Below are 20885 nucleotides of genomic sequence, written 5' to 3'. Positions count from 1 at the left end.
TGGTTCCATCTATCACAGCAAGCCTTCCAGGTCCTGAAGCAGCAAAACAACCCCAGACCATCACACTACCACCACCATATTTTACTGTTGGTATGATGTTCTTTTTCTGAAATGCTGTGTTCCTTTTACGCCAGATGTAACGGGACATTTGCCTTCCAAAAAGTTCAACTTTTGTCTCATCAGTCCACAAGGTATTTTCCCAAACGTCTTGGCAATCATTGAGATGTTTCTTAGCAAAATTGAGACAAGCGCTAATGTTCTTTTTGCTTAACAGTGGTTTGCATCTTGGAAATCTGCCATGCAGGCCGTTTTTGCCCAGTCTCTTTCTTATGGTGGAGTCGTGAACACTGACCTTAATTGAGGCAAGTGAGGCCTGCAGTTCTTTAGACGTTGTCCTGGGGTCTTTGTGACCTCTCGGATGAGTCGCCTCTGCGCCTTGGGGTAATTTTGGTCGGCCGGCCACTCCTGGGAAGGTTCACCACTGTTCCATGTTTTTGCCATTTGTGGATAATGGCTCTCACTGTGGTTCGCTGGAGTCCCAAAGCTTTAGAAATGGCTTTATAACCTTTACCAGACTGATAGATCTCAATTACTTCTGTTCTCATTTGTTCCTTAATTTCTTTGGATCTGGCATGATGTCTAGCTTTTGAGGTGCTTTTGGTCTACTTCTCTGTGTCAGGCAGCTCCTATTTAAGTGATTTCTTGATTGAAACAGGTGTAGCAGTAATCAGGCCTGGGGGTGGCTACGGAAATTGAACTCGGGTGTGATACACCACAGTTAGGTTATTTTTTAACAAGGGGGCAATTACTTTTTCACACAGGGCCATGTAGGTTTGGATTTTTATATATGTATATATGTTTGTGTGTGTGTGTATGTATATCTGTCTATTAAAAGATCCTTTTTAATTTTAGGAATGGAAGAAGCCAGCTGTGATAGGACTGAATATATCAGTTCTTTCGTGTCCTATGTTGATGACATTTTTTTGATACCTGGATCTTTAGGAAGAATCCGTGCACGGTACCCTAATGATTCAAAATGTGAGTTCATTTTATTTATTTTTTTTAAATATGATACCCCTGTGTTAATTAAGTTTATAGCTAAATCTGCAGCTATAACAAGTGAATAGCATTAAAGGGCATTTCAGTATGATTGACTGATGATACTATCTCTCTCTTAGAATAATTCAAACTTGAGTGTAAATGAAGATAAGAAAATTTCTATTATACATTAATTTTCTCTTTTGGGTATCTAATGTATAATATGCAGATATATGTGTATATATGTTCATATATATCTAAGCATGCATTTATACATCTTTTTATATGTATGCATATATGTATCTGTGTATATAATGTTACATTTTATATATTGCATACAAATATGTAAAGTCTATACACGGACACACTTTATGAGATAGATGTAAATATTTATTTGCATATATCATTGTTTGACTTTACATTCTGTTGGGCTGGATTATTATTCAACAGCTTTGCAAATGTCCTGCTTTGTGAAATGCTTATCAATTTACATGAGTATCCTATGCTTCAGTTATTTAAAAATAAATTTAAAAAGTACAATAAGTACTTGGATAAGGAGAACTATTAAATTTTGTGTGTTTAAAATTGTTTTATTAATCTACATTGTTTTTAAACTGAATCTTATAGATTTATACGCTTAATTTAAAATTTGTTTTGGTAAATTGGATTGCCTTACTGCATTGTATCACCTGAGGTAGACATTTTGAGACATGTTCATTTAAATAGACACATGATTATTTAAGGTAAACTTTAGATTTTCGTAGAAGTGTGCTAACCGTATTTTTTTTTAAGTGTAGTACAGTACTAAAATCCCTAAACCACTCATTTACTATACGTTACCACGTGTAATAAAGGAAAGTGCTAATTGTGAGGTCAAAATGAAGCAACCTACCAATGTTCAAAGTATAAGAAGTGAGAATTTAAGGGGTAGTGTGTATATGGGTGCAGAGGTGGGTTAAACACAGGAAGCAAAATGTTGTAATTGGAGGAATTTTATCAGAAGTGGATTATAAAGGTGGTGTTTTACAGGGTGATTAGTAGTGTGTCACTGCTGTTTTTAATATACATAAATGATCTTAATATAAATAACAAGCCAGCTAAGTTTGCAGATGATGCCAAACTAAGGGGAATGTCTAATAATCCAGAATTAGAATCGGTACAGATAAACCAGGGCACGGTTCAGTCTATGTTAGATATCTGGAAAATTACATTTAACATATGTAAATTTAAAGTATTGCAACATTAGATTAAAATGTAAGAACTGAATAAAAATGGGGGTTTTGAAATTCTGATCTTTGAGTTTGTGCTTGCCAGGTCTTTTTCTCCCTGCAAAATGATGGGTAACTGATCATTTATTTGATGAAATGTCTCCCACACTTTTTTCACTTTTCAACAAACTATGGCATATTCATGAAGCTCTTTAAATTCAAATAACTGTTAATGCTCTCAGTTCACAATTAAATATTTGAATTATTTAAAAAATAAATTAACCCTTGATATCATTTGTAAAGTCCTATGAACATATTAAAAAAGCATGCTGTTGCTCCCTGTCCATAGCAACACAATGAGTGTCTGTTTTAATTACATGACAAAATGGAAAGGCCTGAGAATTCTCTTAATTTCTGCCAAAAAACACGTCTTTTTTTCTTACACTTATACCTTCAGCTGGACTGCCATTCCTCTCCATGCACAGGACGACTCTTCAGAATCCCTTTTCTTGTTTTATTACTCCACATTCTTTAATGTACGACCCAATATTTTTGCCTTCACACTCTCCTAAAGTCTGATTGTTGACTTTCTGTTTATGGGACGTTTGGCAGCAAAGTGACACGTGCAATTCCTCAGGTTCTGTAGTTAATTACATAAAGAAGCAATACAATTTAATTGCTGCAAAGCTTTGACAAGCAGATTCTGAAAAAGATTTTATCAGCTAATTTACTGATCGTGGATAGTGTCATTTGGGATAAAAATCGTCAGATTGATCAGAGAACCTCTAGTCTTTTGAAGAATGAATTATTTATGGAATATCACTGTGTAGACTGTCCTAAATAAATATTGTCAACTTCCAGATGGTTGCTTGTTCTTTTCACTATAAATTCTGCGTTACAAAGTAAATGGTATAAGAGACCATTTGTACGTTATTGTTTCTCTTTGAAAAGTGTATTGGAAGTTAGTGATTCAAGCTATAGTAACTAATATGTTAATGTTCTACATAATTCGATTATTTTAGATAAAAGGCTGCCTGCCAACAGTCATCTGCAGTAAGCATTCTTTTTTGCTGACCAAACAAAAGTTTCTTTTTTCTCATGTTATTGCAGTCATCCTTAACACTAATGCCAGGCATGTATTATTCAAGTCTGTTCTAAGTATATACTTCCCCAAGGTTTTATGTGTGTTTTTGTTTTTTTCTTTAAATGCCTTGTATACTTGGGTTTGTTCTCGGTTTTCGAAGATTTGCCTTTCAAAGTGGTCCAAGTAAAAGTGGTTTGCAATGGACTTGTGTCCTAATCAAGGTTTGCTTCTGCCTTTCCTCAGATGCTGCAGAAATTAGAGTAATCCACTTTAGAGAATAAGTAAATGAATAAAAATTAAATACTTTTTTTTTTTTTTTTAATTCTTTTTAGATGACCCTAAAGCAATTGTTGGAGATCTTTCAGTGAGTAACCTAATTTTTGTAATCAAGATATTTAACCTGAATCATTTTTTCTTCATGTGTTTTTACTATTAAGACATTTGGTCAAGATGGGTTTCAATTTTAAGTTGCTAATGCAAATTTTGATAACTCATAAGTAGTGACTTAGTAAACAAACTTCATGTTCTGAAAAATGCCAAAGTGGAAAGAAATGTTCTACTTTGTCCCTGCCTGTGCATGCCATTGGTTTTCTATTTTAAAAGGTTTAACTTAAAATAACCTGTGAGAAAAATAGTTTTTGTAGTTAACTGTTAAATGAAGGTAAAATAATTAGAATGATGCTGTTGAAATATATTGGGTTTCTTTGCCCTGGATATTCAATGTTTATATACACTTTTTCTTATAGTGTAAAAAATCTGATCAGCACTTTAAGCCCTATTTGAAGCAACACCTTCCCAAAAGGCTTCACTATGCAAATAACCGAAGAATTGAAGAAGTCCATCTCCTTGTTGAGAGGAAATGGCATGTTGCAAGGTGAACCTCACATTTTTCGTCTTCTGTTATGCCATTATGCAGGGGGAAAAATTACAAATGTGAAAAGATGTAAAACTCCTGTTAAGACCATCGACAAACATTGACCATTATATTTTTTGGTCAACATGCGTACTCTGTTTGAAATTTTGCGTATCTGTCAGATGTTTTTGCATATTGTGGAACAGACTGGCTTGTAAGTCACCTTATAATGGTGTGCAATGTAAAATGTCTTCTATAAAACTAATTTTGTCGGAGGAAATGCTACTGTACATGAAATTGAAGGGTATACCAAATAAGCTCACCCACTTTTCAGCTGCCTATGGGAGAATGTGCCCATGAGTATGTATCTGTGCATGCCAGGGCCTTACAGGTACCCTGATTTCAGGTGCAGTCAGTCTTTTTTTGTTTTCTTTTCAAATACATTTTGTTGAGTTATGTAAAAATGAAGTCAGACAGCAGTGTTCCTTATTCTTCATAGCTATATATTTATTGTACTTTCAGGTGAGCACTCGTTGGTTGTCGGCTGTCTAACACACACAAGCCCACCCCTACATCTTAAGACAAAATCAAACCTATTTGCACAGACTGGTTGGACTAAGTAACTAGATATTTCAGACTATCTGGCTTACTAAGATTATGAGAACAAAGTCTGCAACTCGCAAGAAAAGTCACGTAAGGCGACTTTCTTTTGAGAAGTAGCTCTAATAAAAAATTAATTAATTAATAATTATTAGAATCACAGTATTTTACAACAAAAAAGGAATAAATTCAAATTGTTAGTTGAATTCCAATAAAAGTATTACCCGCAAAAAAGTCAACTTAGACATTGTATATTCACGTTTACAAAAGCCATGTCCTCGGTAAAAAGTGTAATTTTTTTAATTTAACTATATTTTCTGGCTTGTTATTTTAAGTAATCTCAGCAACGTTCACGTGGTACAACAAACTTGGTGGCATTTATCTCCATTCTTTTCACAAGATAAGTGATGTGGATGATGCCTGCTCAGAACTATTTGTTCCGGCAATCAAAGATACGATGTCCCGGGATTGCTATCATACTGGACATAGGCAGGACCGTAGCAACAGACAGCTTCTTCACATCGCTTTTGCCACCTAATAGAATGCACCACAACACAACTCTGCTTGGCACCATAAAGTAAAATGAGACTTCCAGCTGCAGCTAAAGTCGCTTCAGCATGTGAACATTTTGCCATGCTACAGTAGTGTTTAGATCTGACCGCGCTGTGCTGACAGTGTATACGCCCAAAAAGAAGCCTTTGATTTCACTCTATAAGAGCCGATGTAAGGTTTGGAGTAAATGAGTAATAAATACAATTTCGGAGTACCTAATCTATAGTGCTAAATTTTATCCCCCTCCTTGAAAGGTTACCAATCAGGTAATGACACATTGTAATGAGCAGGATCCAATCTGGGAAGATCTATTTAATAAGCACCACACAACCAGAGCTTGATGGAGTCAGCGTTTTTAGAATTCTTTCTTTTCAACCATCCACACTAAAACTTTGCACTGATATTTTAAAAAAGTTTCTGGCTCTGGAGAAGTATTGATTTTCATTGGTTGAAAATGCCAGGGTAGTATGGACAAAATTTGAAAATAGAGACACATGTCTGTTTTTTAAACTATAACATACTAATTTGGATGGAGCTTAAGAATCTGGCCAATGTCTGGTAGTTTTTTTTGTTTTTTTTATATTACGAAAGCAGCATGTTAATGTTCTTCTTGGTAGTATTACATTGAAATGTACTTTTATGAATTATGAAAATTGGTTCAAATAAAAAACATCTTGGTCCACATAAAATTTAACCTATAACGTGATTTCATTTTAAATTTAAGATTATTGAATGAGTGTTTGAGGTGTTGCCCAGCTTTCTTTGACCAACACTGAACATTTTTATTGCACTGTGTGCATGTGTTTGTATATGTATGTATTGTGACAGATAGGGAGCACTGTCGTCCCCTTGAACCCTCGGACCAGACGCCAGACATCAGATAAAAGTCCAAAAGTTGACTTTATTATAATAAATATGTGCACAAAGCACCCTCCACTCCACTATATTCATAAATAATAACAAATCCACAATACAATAAACAATCCTCCTCTCCCTGACGCATTGTCACCCTGCCACCTGACTCAGCTTGCCCGTCTGGGTCTCCCACAGTCTTTTATAGTCTTTGACCCGGAAGTCTTTCTGATCCCTCAGCCCGTGTGATTCTTAACACTTACGGGTCAGGTGAAAACTCCTTTTCTTCATCCCGGAAGTACATCATTTCCTCTGTCTCTGTGACTAAAACGTACTTCCGGGTTATAGGGCAAATAGCAGTCCCTGGGCCTCCATGCAGCGACCCCTGACGGCCCCCATGGTATCCAGCAGGGCTGTGCATTAAAACTCCAATGTCTATGAGGCTCTGCTGGAATTCATGGCATCTCCATGTTGCAGGGAGGTCTCCATCTGGCGGCCTGGGGGTATTAGCCAGGATGAATGGCCGGCCTTATCCCACAGTATGTATATGTATATATGTATATTTAAATACACTTGAATATTATTATTAACTTGGATAATGAATAGTCTGAAAATGAAGCTCCTTTATAAATGAGTTGATGAGTGCCATAGTGTGCTAATGCCAAGTACCAATCTGCATGAGTGTTATGTTATTCACCAGGCAACTTCCTGACACAGTATAGTTCATGGGTGCCCAAATCAAAACATTACAGCTTATGATGAGGTAAACATCATGAGTTTATGGCCTTTTTTTGTACTTCGAGTGACGTTGATTGTTATGAGTGGTGTTCACAGTGGCTGGTGAAGTAAATACAGAGCATCACACAAGTACATTTAATTTGCATATATCATGAATGAAAATTTGCCTTTCTATTTTCCAGTTTTTTGTGGCAAGCACCTTAACATCTCTTCATCCATAGATTATTGCTCATAATGTAGATTCTTGCTTTTTCCCTAGATGAATCAGTTCTTTGATTCAAATAAACTGTGAACAAAGCCACTTGATTCAGTGTAGTCTTTGGTGACAAGATTGGCACTCCAGCCACCGTAAAAAACCTCACACTATAGCGTGGTGCTGAGGTGTCACCTGCTGCACTCTGGTCCCGATCTAGGTGGCTTATTGTGTGGTGGGTACGGCAGCATGCTATCATTGCATGCTTCCAAAACTCCTCTCTCTCTCTCATTGATGCATTGATTATTAAAGAAAGTGCTGTACATAGTTATCCATCAATACCTCTACCAAGCCTGAGCAAATAGTCCTCAACCTCTGTAAAATGGCACAGAGCTAAGCTTAGCTTAGATAAGCCATGCTAAGCTATAACACAGTGACACCTGCAAACTCTTCTGCTCTCCCTGACCAAACTTTGTGGCTACAAGATTTAGCAGGGTATACCTTCATGATTGATTGCTCCAGTTTGAACTCCACTTAACAGTTGTAAGTAGTACAGAAATCCACTAACCTTTAACCACTCTATTGCAGGCTGTTAATTCCAGAGCATCTATAAGGTACTGGTTCTCTCCTGAAAATAGAAACTTGCTCTCCATGAAAAAGAGTCAACATTGCAACAATTTTTGCCAAAGTTTATTTAGCCCAATGTGTGTACGATAAAAGGAGTTAAAAGTACTTTGGGGTCTTGTTCACTAGTAGATGTTTTGGGCATGTACAGGGTGGTCCAGATCTAATTATTCAGATCCAGATTGTCTGGATGACTTTGATTTATGCGGGGACAATTCCAGTTTGGCACAAAGATGATTCTTTATGTTGTCAGTACGCACACTTCTCGATGGTCCAGGATTTTTCGGGTGATTTTTCTATGTCATAAAATTAAGTTATAGCGTAATGAAAATTGCCTAATTAGATCTGGACCACCCTATAGTTAAGATGGCATTAATGCATCCCACAGGGTTAAACTGGGCATAGCTCACAGGAAAAGATTATATTTCTTAGATGGCTTTGGGAGAATCCTGAAACTTTTTCAGAGAACCTAGAGACAAATGCTTAGGATGGTGGGGTCTGTATTGTCCAGCTCAAAATGTTGCTACCATGACTCTTAATCAGAATTGAAGTATATGTGTATATATATATATATATGTATGTGTATATATATATATATATATATATATATATATATATATATATATATATATATATAATGACTATGAAATGGTTAAATGCTGAATTATGCATGCCTTATGGTTCAGATATATCTTTTTTAAAATAAAATTTTGCAGGCGACCTGGTGATGGTGGGAAGCATCCTGGAAGATGTGCATTTTTAGGAGATCATGGCTATGACAACAAAATTAATAGTATGCAGGTTGGTTTGCATATTACCACCTTTTCTTTTTACTTCTGTCTCAGGTTTTTCTTTAAAACCACCTTGGATTTGAAGTCACTGAATATTATATAATACCCCTTCTTGAGTATGTGTAATTTCAGAATATAAAGTTTTTTTTTCCCTCTGCAGACTATATTCCTGGGCTATGGGCCATCATTTAAATACAAGACAAAAGTTCCAGCTTTTGAAAATATAGAATTATACAATGTCATGTGTGGTAAGTTTGTTTGTGGGCTTTTTTTATTATTATTATTAATCTATTCAAGATAGGAACATGGAAAATAGAGTCAAGATTGTGAAATTCAAAACTTTGTTTTGTTATGCAAGAATATAAACTGCCAGAAAACACATTCAAAATTTATTACAAAATTACTTTTAAATTAGCTTTTTTTTACACATATGATCTTTTTGAGAACTCGGCAAAGAGTGGTTCTGAAACTCGTAAATAATATTACTTACTTTATTGTTGTTACAATGTCTGTCACGCAAGGCACAATCCTATGTTTGTTACTTTTTTATATAGCCAGAAACAAACTTAGTAATCACTTTATAAAGCACATTTAAGTTCTCTGAACTGGTCCTTCATTTGTCCTCCAAGCAACCTGAATTTAATAAGGCATGGTCTCAGTGTGTCAAATGTGTGTCACAGAAATGCTGGTAATTCTTAGCTTCATTTTGTGTATCTATACTACGAAAAGTTTGTTCCTTCTCATCCCAAAGTGCTTGTTTGAATTGAGACCTGGGGCCTCATGTATAACGTCATGCGTAGAACTCACACTATAAAATTGGCGTAAGCACAAAAGCGGGAATGTGGGTACACACAGAAAAATCCAGATGCAGGAATCTGTGCGTATGCAAACTTCCACGTTCTTCCGCTACGTAAATCCTGATCAGTGTGAGAAGTAACGCATTTGCATTCGCCTGCTGTCCCGCCCCAACTCCTCCCGGAATTACACCTTTTTGAATATGTAAACCAATACAAATAGCCCTCAAGCTCAGCGTTCTGTGTAAAGAAAGTGGCAAAACCACAAGGTAAAATAGAACAATTTCAGCGAATACCAAGAGGAACAAGGAAAAACGTACTATTTGTTGGTTTAAACAGTGGTATAAACAAGAAAAGGAAGCTGATCGAGTGACATAGTGTGTTGGAGAAACTGGAAAGCTCAAGTTCACAAATTCGCACAGTGCCTAAAATAAAAAAAAGTTGCATATCAAAAGTCACCGTGAAAAGGCGAGTCGTAGCCCACCGTCTGAGTGTCATATGAAAGCTTATTAGGGTACAAAGAAAAAAAATAGGCACACAGTGGGGAAAAAGCCACGAAATGTCAACTTTAATCTCGAAATTTCCACTTTAATCTTGTACATTATTTTGTCATTAAAGTAGAACATCATAAACTTAATCTTAAAATCGTTTAATTTACTAGTTTCTCAAATCCCATTGTAACTAAAGTAGTACGTTAAATGCTTTGTTTTGTATTTGATCTTCTATGTGCTCTAGGTGCGTGAATCAGTACGTGCTTCTTAAACTGGCTTTCTCTTCCTCCGACAGGACACAGAATCTATTACATTTGTGATATTACAGCTCTCTGAATAACTAAAATACTGAGATGTATATGTAATTTTCATGATGATAGGAGTTAACGCACGTTATTAAACATGGGAACATGGTGGCGCAGTGATTGTGTGCGACCTTCGATGAAATAATTTATTGCAGCGGTACTGTCTCTTTCAAATGTACTAACCTCCAATTCCTGTCCTTCCTTTTCTTTCTCCAAATACCCAGTCGCCACACAATCAGCTCTGCAATGGACGTTAAGCCATCTGTAAGCTTATAACGCCGTTTCTTCAAAACTTTTAAGGAACATTGAAATATCTTCGTAGTACATGTTTAATTATTCTATCCTTCACACCAGTCCCACTGAAGCATATAGTGCGAGGCAGGAACAATCCGTGAACGTATCGCCAGATTGTTGCTAGCATAGGAACACCGTGTCCTTTAATTATTAACAATATAGATTATTTAAATAAAGTTAGTTTAATCTGTATAATAAACCTATTTTGCTGCATTTCATCTTAAAAATGATATATTCATCATGTAAATGCACGCTTTATAAAGTGGCTCAGGTTGTGCAATATGATAATTGTATTGCGAGCTTACAGTGAGGTAATTGTACTTATAAGTACTTAACAGTTCTACCAGGAGCAGTTGATGGACTGATAGAGTGCGTTTATAGCCCTTGGGTTAAAACTGTTTCTGAACCGCGAGGTCCGTACAGGAAAGGTTTTGAAGCATTTGCTGTGTGAGAAACAGTTCAAAGAGGAAGCATGGCTGAGGCAGCGTGTGCTTGATGCTGTATACCAATAATTCTCTTTCCGATCAGCTACTCTGAGTGATGCAGTGAGAGTAATTTGGAAAAAGATGATCCACTGTGGCAGCCCCTAATGGGAGCAGCTGAAAGAAGAAGGTGCAGTGAGTAACAACACTAAAGCAGCTATGGTATTTAGAATAGTTTGACCATTCTGTGGACCATTATATTGTTACAGGTTAATTACAATCAGATGCATTAAACTAATAAACAATATGCAGTTAATTTCAGTGTATTTATAAAGCTGTGTCGGGGATGTGGATCTGAAAAAGAAAGATACACCACACAGGAACAGTAGCATTGCTTTGACGCTGGGTGCCGCCAGTCTGCAAAACTGAGTGGAGAACTTGCTTACAACAGGGTATGAGCTACCGTGGAAATGTGCGCGGCTTTACGCCAAGTTTAGGTTTTATACAACATGATTTGAACGTGGAAACGTTCATACGCAGCATTTCTGTGCGTATGCACTGTTTATACATGAGGCCCCTGGTGACCAGGCAGTCTGCTGTATTAAGCTAAATTCCTGTTGTGGTCCTGGAACAGTTTTCTTAACTTTGATATACTGAATAAAAATAATTGCAGTTATAATGTAATTGTCATTTGTGACCATGTCCCAAATATGTGTCATCCAAATGTTGCTTTGTTTGTATCAAAGAACTCTGTATGTGGTGTGGACTGATGCACCATATCGATGGGTTTTTCCAGTACTCAAGTGTTTGTTGGCTCACTTCAGCAACACCTGTCTGAATTCTTCATCTGAGTCTGGCAAATAAAAAACAAAAAATAAAATACTTAAAATGAGCAAAAGAACACATACATTGGGTGGAAAATGACTAGAGAAGTCAGCATCTTTTCTCTTTTGCAGATGCCACTGGTATTTAGCTTGTATTTAAGGAAAAAGCCAACTGAGGGCCTGCAAGGTGTTTTTTTCTCCTCAAGCTATAAACTCTGATGTAGTTACCGTCTATTGCAGTTGTGTATTGTGGCCTTCCCCTTCATTTTCTATCCTTGTTAGATTCAGTTTGCTCATTTTTTTCATGATGGTTATAGACACATTGAAATCTTCAATTTTTTCCCCTGTGATGCATGGAATAACCGTTATTATGCAAAACTCAATAGACTGACACGTTTCTTGTGAAATATCATTTGCCCATTTCTGAACGAAGAGCTGAATTTTAGTAATGCCAGCACCTCGTAAACCAAGTGAAAATAAACTGGTTTGAACAGTGATGATGACATTATAATGGTTTCTCTAATAACCAGTTAGCATTTAAAATAACTAAGGAAAAGCAAAGGGAGTTCACCATTAGGATACTGAAGTAATAGCTGCTGATAGTGGGGCTTTGAGTTTATGTGGATATTAAATTAAAACTTGGTCATTGGCAACAGAAACAAAGAATGTCTTGGCTAGAATTCAAAATCAGTTTAATGGTATTTTGATTAAAAAAAATAATTTCTATCAAAAACATAATTTCTGGGAGTTTCCAGACTTTGACTGAAGCTGTAAATAATTATCAAAAATGCGCATATGGTCCAAAGTAGGGCTGGGCAATGTGACCTCAAGTCAGTATCACAATTAATTGAACGTTTTACCTTGATTACAATTAATGGACGATTATTTTGGGTTTTTTTTGCCCTTGTAGTTCACTGACAAGGTTTATACTGTAAATATGCTCAACTATTAAACCTATTTAATTTTTAAATAAGTGTTCTGCCAAAACACTGCAAAAAGTTTTTAACTAAGGTTACTAAACCCTGATGGCTCGATTAAACCAGTTTTTCACTTTTACTTTTAAAGAATATAATAAATTACCTCAAGTGCTGCCACTTCAGCAATCACCTTAGAGTGTATGTCCTTTTGCTCATCCTGAGAGAGAGAGAGGGCAGTGTTTTGAACCTGGGATATGTGGAGCATATTTTTCTCTGTCACACTCGTGTATCTCTTGGCCAGATCTTCGTGGATTGCCAATTTGATTTCCCGGACGAGTGCTGTTTCACCACAGAATCCTGCTTTTGTTTCATGAAGTAGCTGCGCATGTAGTGGGGCTATCACAGACAATGTCGGCGTGGCTTCTTCAGACATTATGTTTGTTGCCTCTTTTAATGGCTTGAGGGCTGCAGCAACTTCTGTTCGTTGGCAATGTCGGTTTCGTCTAGTGTGCAGATGCCAGCTCCATATTTTCTTACCTCAGCAGAGAGAAGCGCAGCGCAAATTGCTGGTTGTTTCACCAGGTATCTATCGATCATGTCGAACGCACTATTCCATCGTGTAGCCACATCCGTTCTCAACTTGTGAGGTGCCAGCTCCAGAAGTTTCTGTTTATAGACATGATTTGCAGTAGCACTGCAATGAAAAAATCCGGTAATTCTCCGAATTTTCCCCAGCAGACGTGAAACAGACGGCAGCTTCAGAGCTCTCTGTGCCATGAGGTTGATGGTATGTGCAAAACATTTAACTTGTTGAAAGTTTCCCAGCTGTGCAGCAGCTAGCATGTTGCCAGCGTTATCGGTAAAAATTGCCAGGTCACTGGTTGTGAGCTGCCATTCCTGTGCTACAGACTGAATGTTCTCCTTTATATGTGCGGCTGTGTGGCTTTCATTTATTGCTGTAGTTTGTAAAACTCGCGACTCAAGCTCCCAGTTGTATGTAATATAGTGAGCGGTAAAGGTTACATATGCCTGGACTGCCCTTGATGTCCATGCATCGCATGTAAAGGCTACTCTTGTTGCTTTCTTCAACGCTTTTGCTACTTTTTTCTTCGTATAACAGAGGTATCGCTTTTTCAGCAAAAAGCCGACGGCTTGGTATAGCGTATCTACGCTCAACTCTTTTCAGCATGTACCGAAAGCCTTCATTTTCAACAACGCTGTAGGGATGCAGAACTTTGGAAATAAAACCATCTATGAATTGTTATTTTCTTCGCCCGTTCAGAGTTTGTTGGAAGTTTGCAACATTGATGGAGAGTGTGTTGGTGTCCTGGAATGTTTCTTACTTTTGGCTGAACTTCGTTTGCATCCTCTGGGTGATGACGTGCCATGTGAGTCCTGAGGTTCGTAGTGTTTCCAAAATATTTGATTTTAGCTTTACAAAGCTTGCATATGACATGAGTTTTATCAATCTCTTTCTTGCCATCGATGTTGTAGAACCCAAAATGTGCCCAAATGTCTGCCTTAAATGAGTACGGAGCAGGTTGAATATTCTTTTCCACTGCGTTTCCCATGGCTCGTCCATCGAATTCTTTGCGCGTGCGCGCACTCACTTTCTTCTTACTCACACCAAGGATTACTATCTGAGCAGAAACTGGCATAGCGGCATCTATAGGATTGACAAACTCCTATCCGGAAAAATAGTTAAATTCGCGCCGTTATAAAATGGGAAATATGAATCGATTCTGTGTCCTGTATGAATCGATTTTGAATTGGTAGCGATAAAATTGCGATTCTCTTGCTAATCTATTTTTTTTGCACACCCCTAGAGGAAACCCATACAGACCTTTCTCTCTAGTGCAACAGTTTTCTTTCTTTACTATTAAAGGTTGCAACATGTGTTGCCTTCTGAAACTGCTTGTGCTGCTCACCCATACTCTGTATGCACTGCAAAGCTGAACACAAGTTTCTTTTTAGTTGCCTAGAAGTATAGTTTAAAAATCTTGTGAAACCAGAAGAAACTTGGATAAAGTATTTTATAACCCCTTAGTGTCAACCAAAAGCAAAGTGGGTTTTTTTTTTTTTTGGACCATAATGCTATCTTTAAATTCACACAGAAGTATTACACAACACTTGGCAATCAGTCCCATCTACTTAACAAGATGCCTGCAAGCAGTTCACCCTCTGTACAATATGTCAGTAAATGAGTATGTTTATACTTAATATCTTGCAATTACTCCAAGAAATACAGAAGAGTAAGGTCAGTTAAAAACTAAATGAACATACATAAACAACTGCATACAGTAGTCTTGGATGGTTTATGTCCTCTTTTGGAGGGTAGGATCACATTTGCTCTGTTTGGACTAAACAACTCTAAAATTCAGACTTTAGGGCATTTAATATTTGACATGAACAAATGTTTTTTCTTTTGCTGAATGTGCAGGTTCAGCCTACGACATGCAGTTCCTATTTGTTTACTGGGATTGCAGCTGCACAGTTAATATGGTTCTAGAAGTCTCAGAGACCTACAAGTATTGCAGTATTTGTAGGAACATCTGCATTTTAGAGCTGTTAAGAATTTTTACTGTCCCACCTCTTCGTTCCCCTTTCTGTGTGCATGTCATACAGCTGCATAGTAATTATTATTAATCATTTTGGTTAAATTTAAAAGGACATTTAGCCCAGGGCCAAGGGATCTTAACAGCAACATTTTTTTTGTCACCGTATAATTGCGATTTAATTATAAGATTTTCATTTATTTAATCTCTGCAGTATTGTCATGGAACACAAATGCCTTTTAAAATCATTTCACAGATATGATTGTCTGTTGTCCCAAAATCTTAGGGCAATCTTTTCTGTAAAAATCGGTTGACTCACAGACAAAAATGCATCATTTGGATGCAAGGTAAACAAAACGGCAGAATAAGGACTACATATACAGTTTACCCTTGTGCACGTAAGTCACAGACTATCTGATGCATTCCTTATATTCTAAGATGAGTATGATAATATTGTGGTCTGTTGTGATGTGAAATTTTGCATACAGTTTGATAAATATTTTGTATGTCTTCATTTGTAACTTTGGCAAAGCAATGTAATATTAGTGTTACATTATTGAAAGACATTTATGTTTACAACCCCCAAACCAGGACTAAGTCAGGAAAGTGAATTTTACGATTTATGTGCCTAAAACCAGTTTGGCAAATGTTTCTCTGCTAAAGTCTCTCTCTCAACCCCCACACAAAACCAGGCTGCCTAACTGCCAAGCTTCACCTTAACACATGGTTTGGAGGGCAGGTGTGAAAGTATTCTATTCCCCCATTGGTCTGAAGTTTGGAACTGGTCTGTATCAGAAGCCTTTAAGTACCATGACGTCCTATTGGCTCTAGGGGTTGGACAGAACATCTATAAATTTGCTCACTCCCTTACCCTCTCTCTCTTTTACTAAACTGATTAATGACCATCTCACACCTTGAACTGAAAAGTACATCACAATGGAGAGCACAGCTTGGCAGCCATATTGAGACAGGCATGTGGCCTGTTCTGAAGAAAGCTGACCACAAATAATGCCTTAACTAAAGACATTTTAAGTAACTAACAAATCTGTGTACTGCCTGAAACTACACATCAACAGTTATCAGGTTCTATGGTTGCCAATATTCAAATGTACTTTGCATATTGTTATTTATGAATATTATCAATAATTCTTTGTTTAAATTGTAACTTAACTCCTACTTGTCTTGTACTACACCTAATTGCCTGAGGTTATAAATGTAGAAGGGAAGGTGGGGAGAGGTTATATGGTTCAGTACCTTATAAACAGAGGTAAGTCTGTGAGATCTGAGGCATTCTGCCAAAGGCTACATATTAATGATACAAAAGGGGAAACTAGAGTAAAATCTTACTCTACCAAGGCAAAACATGGTGTCTTTCAAAGTAAATCTGATTTTGGAATGAAACCAGGTTAGCACACCAAGATGCCAGGTAATCAAACATCTGAAAATGTTAATTTCCTTGCATGAATGTGAGAAAGGGGACTAAAATAAAAATGCTAGGAGAAGTGATCTACACTGTATCCACCAAACTAGTACAGTTTTCCTTTAAAATTTTCAGTTTGTGAAGGTTAATAGGTTGTCCTCCATGTTGGAGTCAATGATATCTGGTGCCCCTTATCTTTATGTGAAGAAAGCTTATTAGGTTTTAAATCTTACAATTTGGATGTTTTGAGAGGCTCTTCTTGACATGGTTTTCCTGTGTGATCTGGTGCTATAGTGATTTCTCTCAGCCTTTCAGTTTGAGATATTACAGATCTAGTTTGTCTGTTAACCAATATTTGAAACAATGATTTTTACTGTCTTTCAGGTGGTCATAAGAGGTTCTTTGTCAGGCATGTAGGATCTGTTTCAGTGTTAAAATCTGTTAGGTTGGGAGCTTTTTGGGTGATAGAGGCCTGTGAGGAGTGTAGTCAGTAGTGTTAACTGATATTTGGAGTTTGTTCTGAGTTTACTTCATTAAACATTAGCTGTGTCCTCATGGTTGGTATTGGTGGTTGTGCCAGAGTTGATTCTTACTCTTATTTTCTTGTAACTGTGCTCTAACCTTGGAGTATGTCTGATCTTGCCACTTTTCTGAAATGCTTGCTGCCTAAACTCACTGATTTGTAAACCGACCACCATGTTACATAAGAATACTAGAAGTTGGCATCCACTGTGATTTTTATTTATTTATATATACTGTGTGTGTGTGTATGTATATATATATATATGTGTGTGTGTATATATATATATATATATATATATATATATATGTGTGTATATATATATATATATATATATATATATATGTGTGTGTATATATATATATATATGTGTGTGTATATATATATATATATGTGTGTGTATATATATATATATGTGTGTATATATATATATATATATATATATATATATATATATATATATATATATAGATGTGTGTGTGTGTGTGTATATATATATATATATATATATATAAACATAAATGAATAGCTTGACTTGCATGCTTTAAACAGATTAGGGTAAATAATGTAGTCGTCCAGTTAAGATTTAGGCTACTTGAGCAAATACCAAGAGCAATCTTAGCTATACTTTATTTATCCTACTGTAAAAAATAAATAAAGCAGAATATCAGATCACTCTTCATGGTGTCCGATTGTGAAGGTATTGTGAACTTTTGTTCATAGGGCTTCTGATCTTTTCTGATCATGTAAAATTACAGTGTGTACCTGCTTCCAATCAGCTATTAATACTGATGAGTTTTCATTATTATGAGAGGGTACATGTGCTCCCGATGTCAAATGTTAAAATACTAATGTGGCTTTTTTTATTTTGGAAGGGTACCTTAAATGCAAACATGTACTAAGATATAATGGTGAATGTAACAGAGCCATTGAATTTCTTTTGTCCAGACCAAGATGTATTGTTACCAATATTGGGATTCTATATGAGGTTTAGCTGAAAATTCCTCAGTTGGAAGTGCTGATGCCATTAGGTCTTAATTTCTGTTAATAGAGTAATTGAAAGTAATACAGTTGTGCTTATTTGCATGTTTGCTTCTGCTCTCATTCAGAACAGGTCCTACCCTGAACTATTGTTCATTTAGAGATCTAAACTAAATCATCATGTCCTAATTCATGACAGGGGGGAAAAACAAGGCATTTCTTGGTTTGAGCTATTTGTCATATTTCATCTCATTAGTAGACCTTTAGCAGATCATATAGTTTATCTAGGGATTTTTTCACCCCATTCATTGCTTCTTAAATTTTTACAAATTGATTTAACATAGCATTTTTCATATTACTGTTTATTAATATTGAAATACAGTGGTGTGAAAAACTATTTGCCCCCTTCCTGATTTCTTATTCTTTTGCATGTTTGTCACACAAAATGTTTCTGATCATCAAACACATTTAACCATTAGTCAAATATAACACAAGTAAACACAAAATGCAGTTTTTAAATGATGCTTTTTATTATTTAAGGAGAAAAAAAATCCAAACCTACATGGCCCTGTGTGAAAAAGTAATTGCCCCCTTGTTAAAAAATAACCTAACTGTGGTGTATCACACCTGGTTTCAATTTCCGTAGCCACCCCCAAGCCTGATTACTGCCACACCTGTTTCAATCAAGGAATCACTTAAATAGGAGCTGCCTGACACAGAGAAGTAGACCAAAAGCACCTCAAAAGCTAGACATCATGCCAAGATCCAAAGAAATTCAGGAACAAATGAGAACAGAAGTAATTGAGCTTATTGTATTAGTAACCCATTTTGAGTATTGAGTTAATTTATTCAAAGATAAAAATATGATGTAATAATGTGGTGTTTGTGTGTGTTTTAATAAATGCCTTTTATCTGAAACATTATTAGTTCAGTTAAGAATTTAGTTTATAAGTGTGAAAAATATTTAGTAGTTTAATGGATGTTTTTCTCATGGTATGGATTAATAAGCATTTTGAGATGTTTTTCATTTAGGTATACTATATATATATATATATATATATATATATATATATATATATATATATATATATATATACACACACTTCTCGATGGTCCGGGATTTTTCAGGTGATATTCAGGTTGCATAATTTAGATGTGGACCTATATATATAATAAAAATATATATATATATATATATAATATGTGTGTGTGTATGAATGTGAAACATTCAGCTGTTGGGTTTAAAGTAACAGGATTGGTGAGTTACCTTTTATAAGAGTCTGTAAAGCAGGGCGGAAGGCATGTGAGACAGTCTGACACTGAGATGTGCACCATACATTTATGGATACACCATCTTTAATTCGTATGTGTTTTTTTTCTCTTAAGATCTTCTGGGAATAACCCCTGCTCCTAACAATGGCACTCATGGGAGTTTGAACCACTTATTGAAAAATACCTTTTTTAAGCCAACAATTCCTGAAGAAGTATCCAAGCCATCACATCCTTCTTCAGTCTTCATACAGTCTGATTTAGGGTGTTCTTGTGATGAAAAGGTAGGAGGAGAAAATTATATCTAATTAACCACTTCTTGCTTTATCATTCTCTAAAACACCAAGGGCCTCATGTATAACGGCGTGCGTAGAATTCACACTATAACATGACGTAACCACAAAAGCCGAAATGTGCTTACGCACAGAAAAATCCAGATGCAGGAATCTGAGCGTACCCCAACTTCAGCGTTCTTCCACTACATAAATCCTGATCAGTGGGAAAACTAACGCACGTGCACGCGCCTTCTTTCCCACCCCAACTCCTCCCAGAATTACGCCTCTTTGAATATGCAAATCAATATAAATCGCCCTTAAGCTCAGCCTTCTGTGAAAAGACAATGGGAAAAGCATGGGGGAAAATATATGAATTTCAGCGAATACCAAGTGGAGGCAAAGGGAAAACATACTACTTTTTTTATTTAAGCTGTGGTATAATCAACAAAAGGAAGTTGATTGAGTGACATAGCGTGTTGGAGAAACTTGAAAGCTCACGTTCACAAAGTTGCACAGTGCCGGAAATAAAAAAGAACTTGTCAGATATCGAAGTCGCCGTGAAAAGGCGAGTTGTAGTCAACTGTCTGAGTGTCATATGAAAGCTTATTAGGATACAAAGAAAAAAAAGGCACACAGTGGGGGAAAAAGCAGGAAATGTCAACTTCAATCTCGAAATTTCCACTTTAATCATGTAGTTTATTTTGTCATTAAAGTAGAACATCATAAACTTCATCTTAAAATCGTTTAATTGACCAGTTTCTCAAATCACATCATAATTAAAGTAACACGTTAAATGCTTTGTTTTTTATGTGATCTTCTATGTGCTCTGTGTGTGAATCACTACTTGCTTCGTAAACTGGCTCTCTTCCTCCGACTGGACACAGAATCCATTACAATTGTGATATTACAGCTCTCTGAATAACTAAAATACTGAGATGTATACATGATATAATTTTTATGATAGGAGTTAAAGCACGTTATTAAACATGGGTTTAACGGCACAGTGATTGTGTGCGACCTTCGATGAAGTAATTTATTGCAGCCTTACTCATGGGCGGCCCTGGGCAGAGAAAGAATCGGTGGCCCCTTCGCCCACTAATATCAATATGGAGACAGCATAGCTGCCTCGTGCTCATGACACAAGCGTTTAAATTTTTGTCGAAATTTGCCACTGCATTTTTAGCTCTGTTATTTTCTCTTTGTTTTATGTTCAATATATATTGGCGTGGCCGCCCCTGCAGTCCTTGCTTTTCTTTCTCCAAGTAACCAATCGCCACACAGTCAG

At 36.4% G+C, this 20885-nt stretch overlaps 1 protein-coding gene across 1 annotated transcript in view; it reads left to right on the top strand.

The window, feature by feature from the left end:
• The window catches only part of enpp2 (ectonucleotide pyrophosphatase/phosphodiesterase 2), a 147933-nt gene that overhangs the window by 76965 nt on the left and 50083 nt on the right, over positions 1 to 20885 (top strand). The window contains exons 13-18 of the mRNA XM_039737597.1: positions 913 to 1038; positions 3663 to 3694; positions 4077 to 4204; positions 8459 to 8543; positions 8694 to 8781; positions 19443 to 19609. Of these exons, the coding sequence (XP_039593531.1) occupies positions 913 to 1038; positions 3663 to 3694; positions 4077 to 4204; positions 8459 to 8543; positions 8694 to 8781; positions 19443 to 19609 (626 nt within the window). The remainder of the gene's footprint in view (positions 1 to 912; positions 1039 to 3662; positions 3695 to 4076; positions 4205 to 8458; positions 8544 to 8693; positions 8782 to 19442; positions 19610 to 20885) is intronic.

The sequence above is a fragment of the Polypterus senegalus genome, chromosome 15 (assembly GCF_016835505.1).
Source record: "Polypterus senegalus isolate Bchr_013 chromosome 15, ASM1683550v1, whole genome shotgun sequence".
In the NCBI taxonomy this organism is placed as follows: Eukaryota; Metazoa; Chordata; class Cladistia; order Polypteriformes; family Polypteridae; genus Polypterus; species Polypterus senegalus.
Note: the sequence above shows the minus strand (reverse complement) of the source record. Positions and strands in the feature narration are given on the sequence as shown.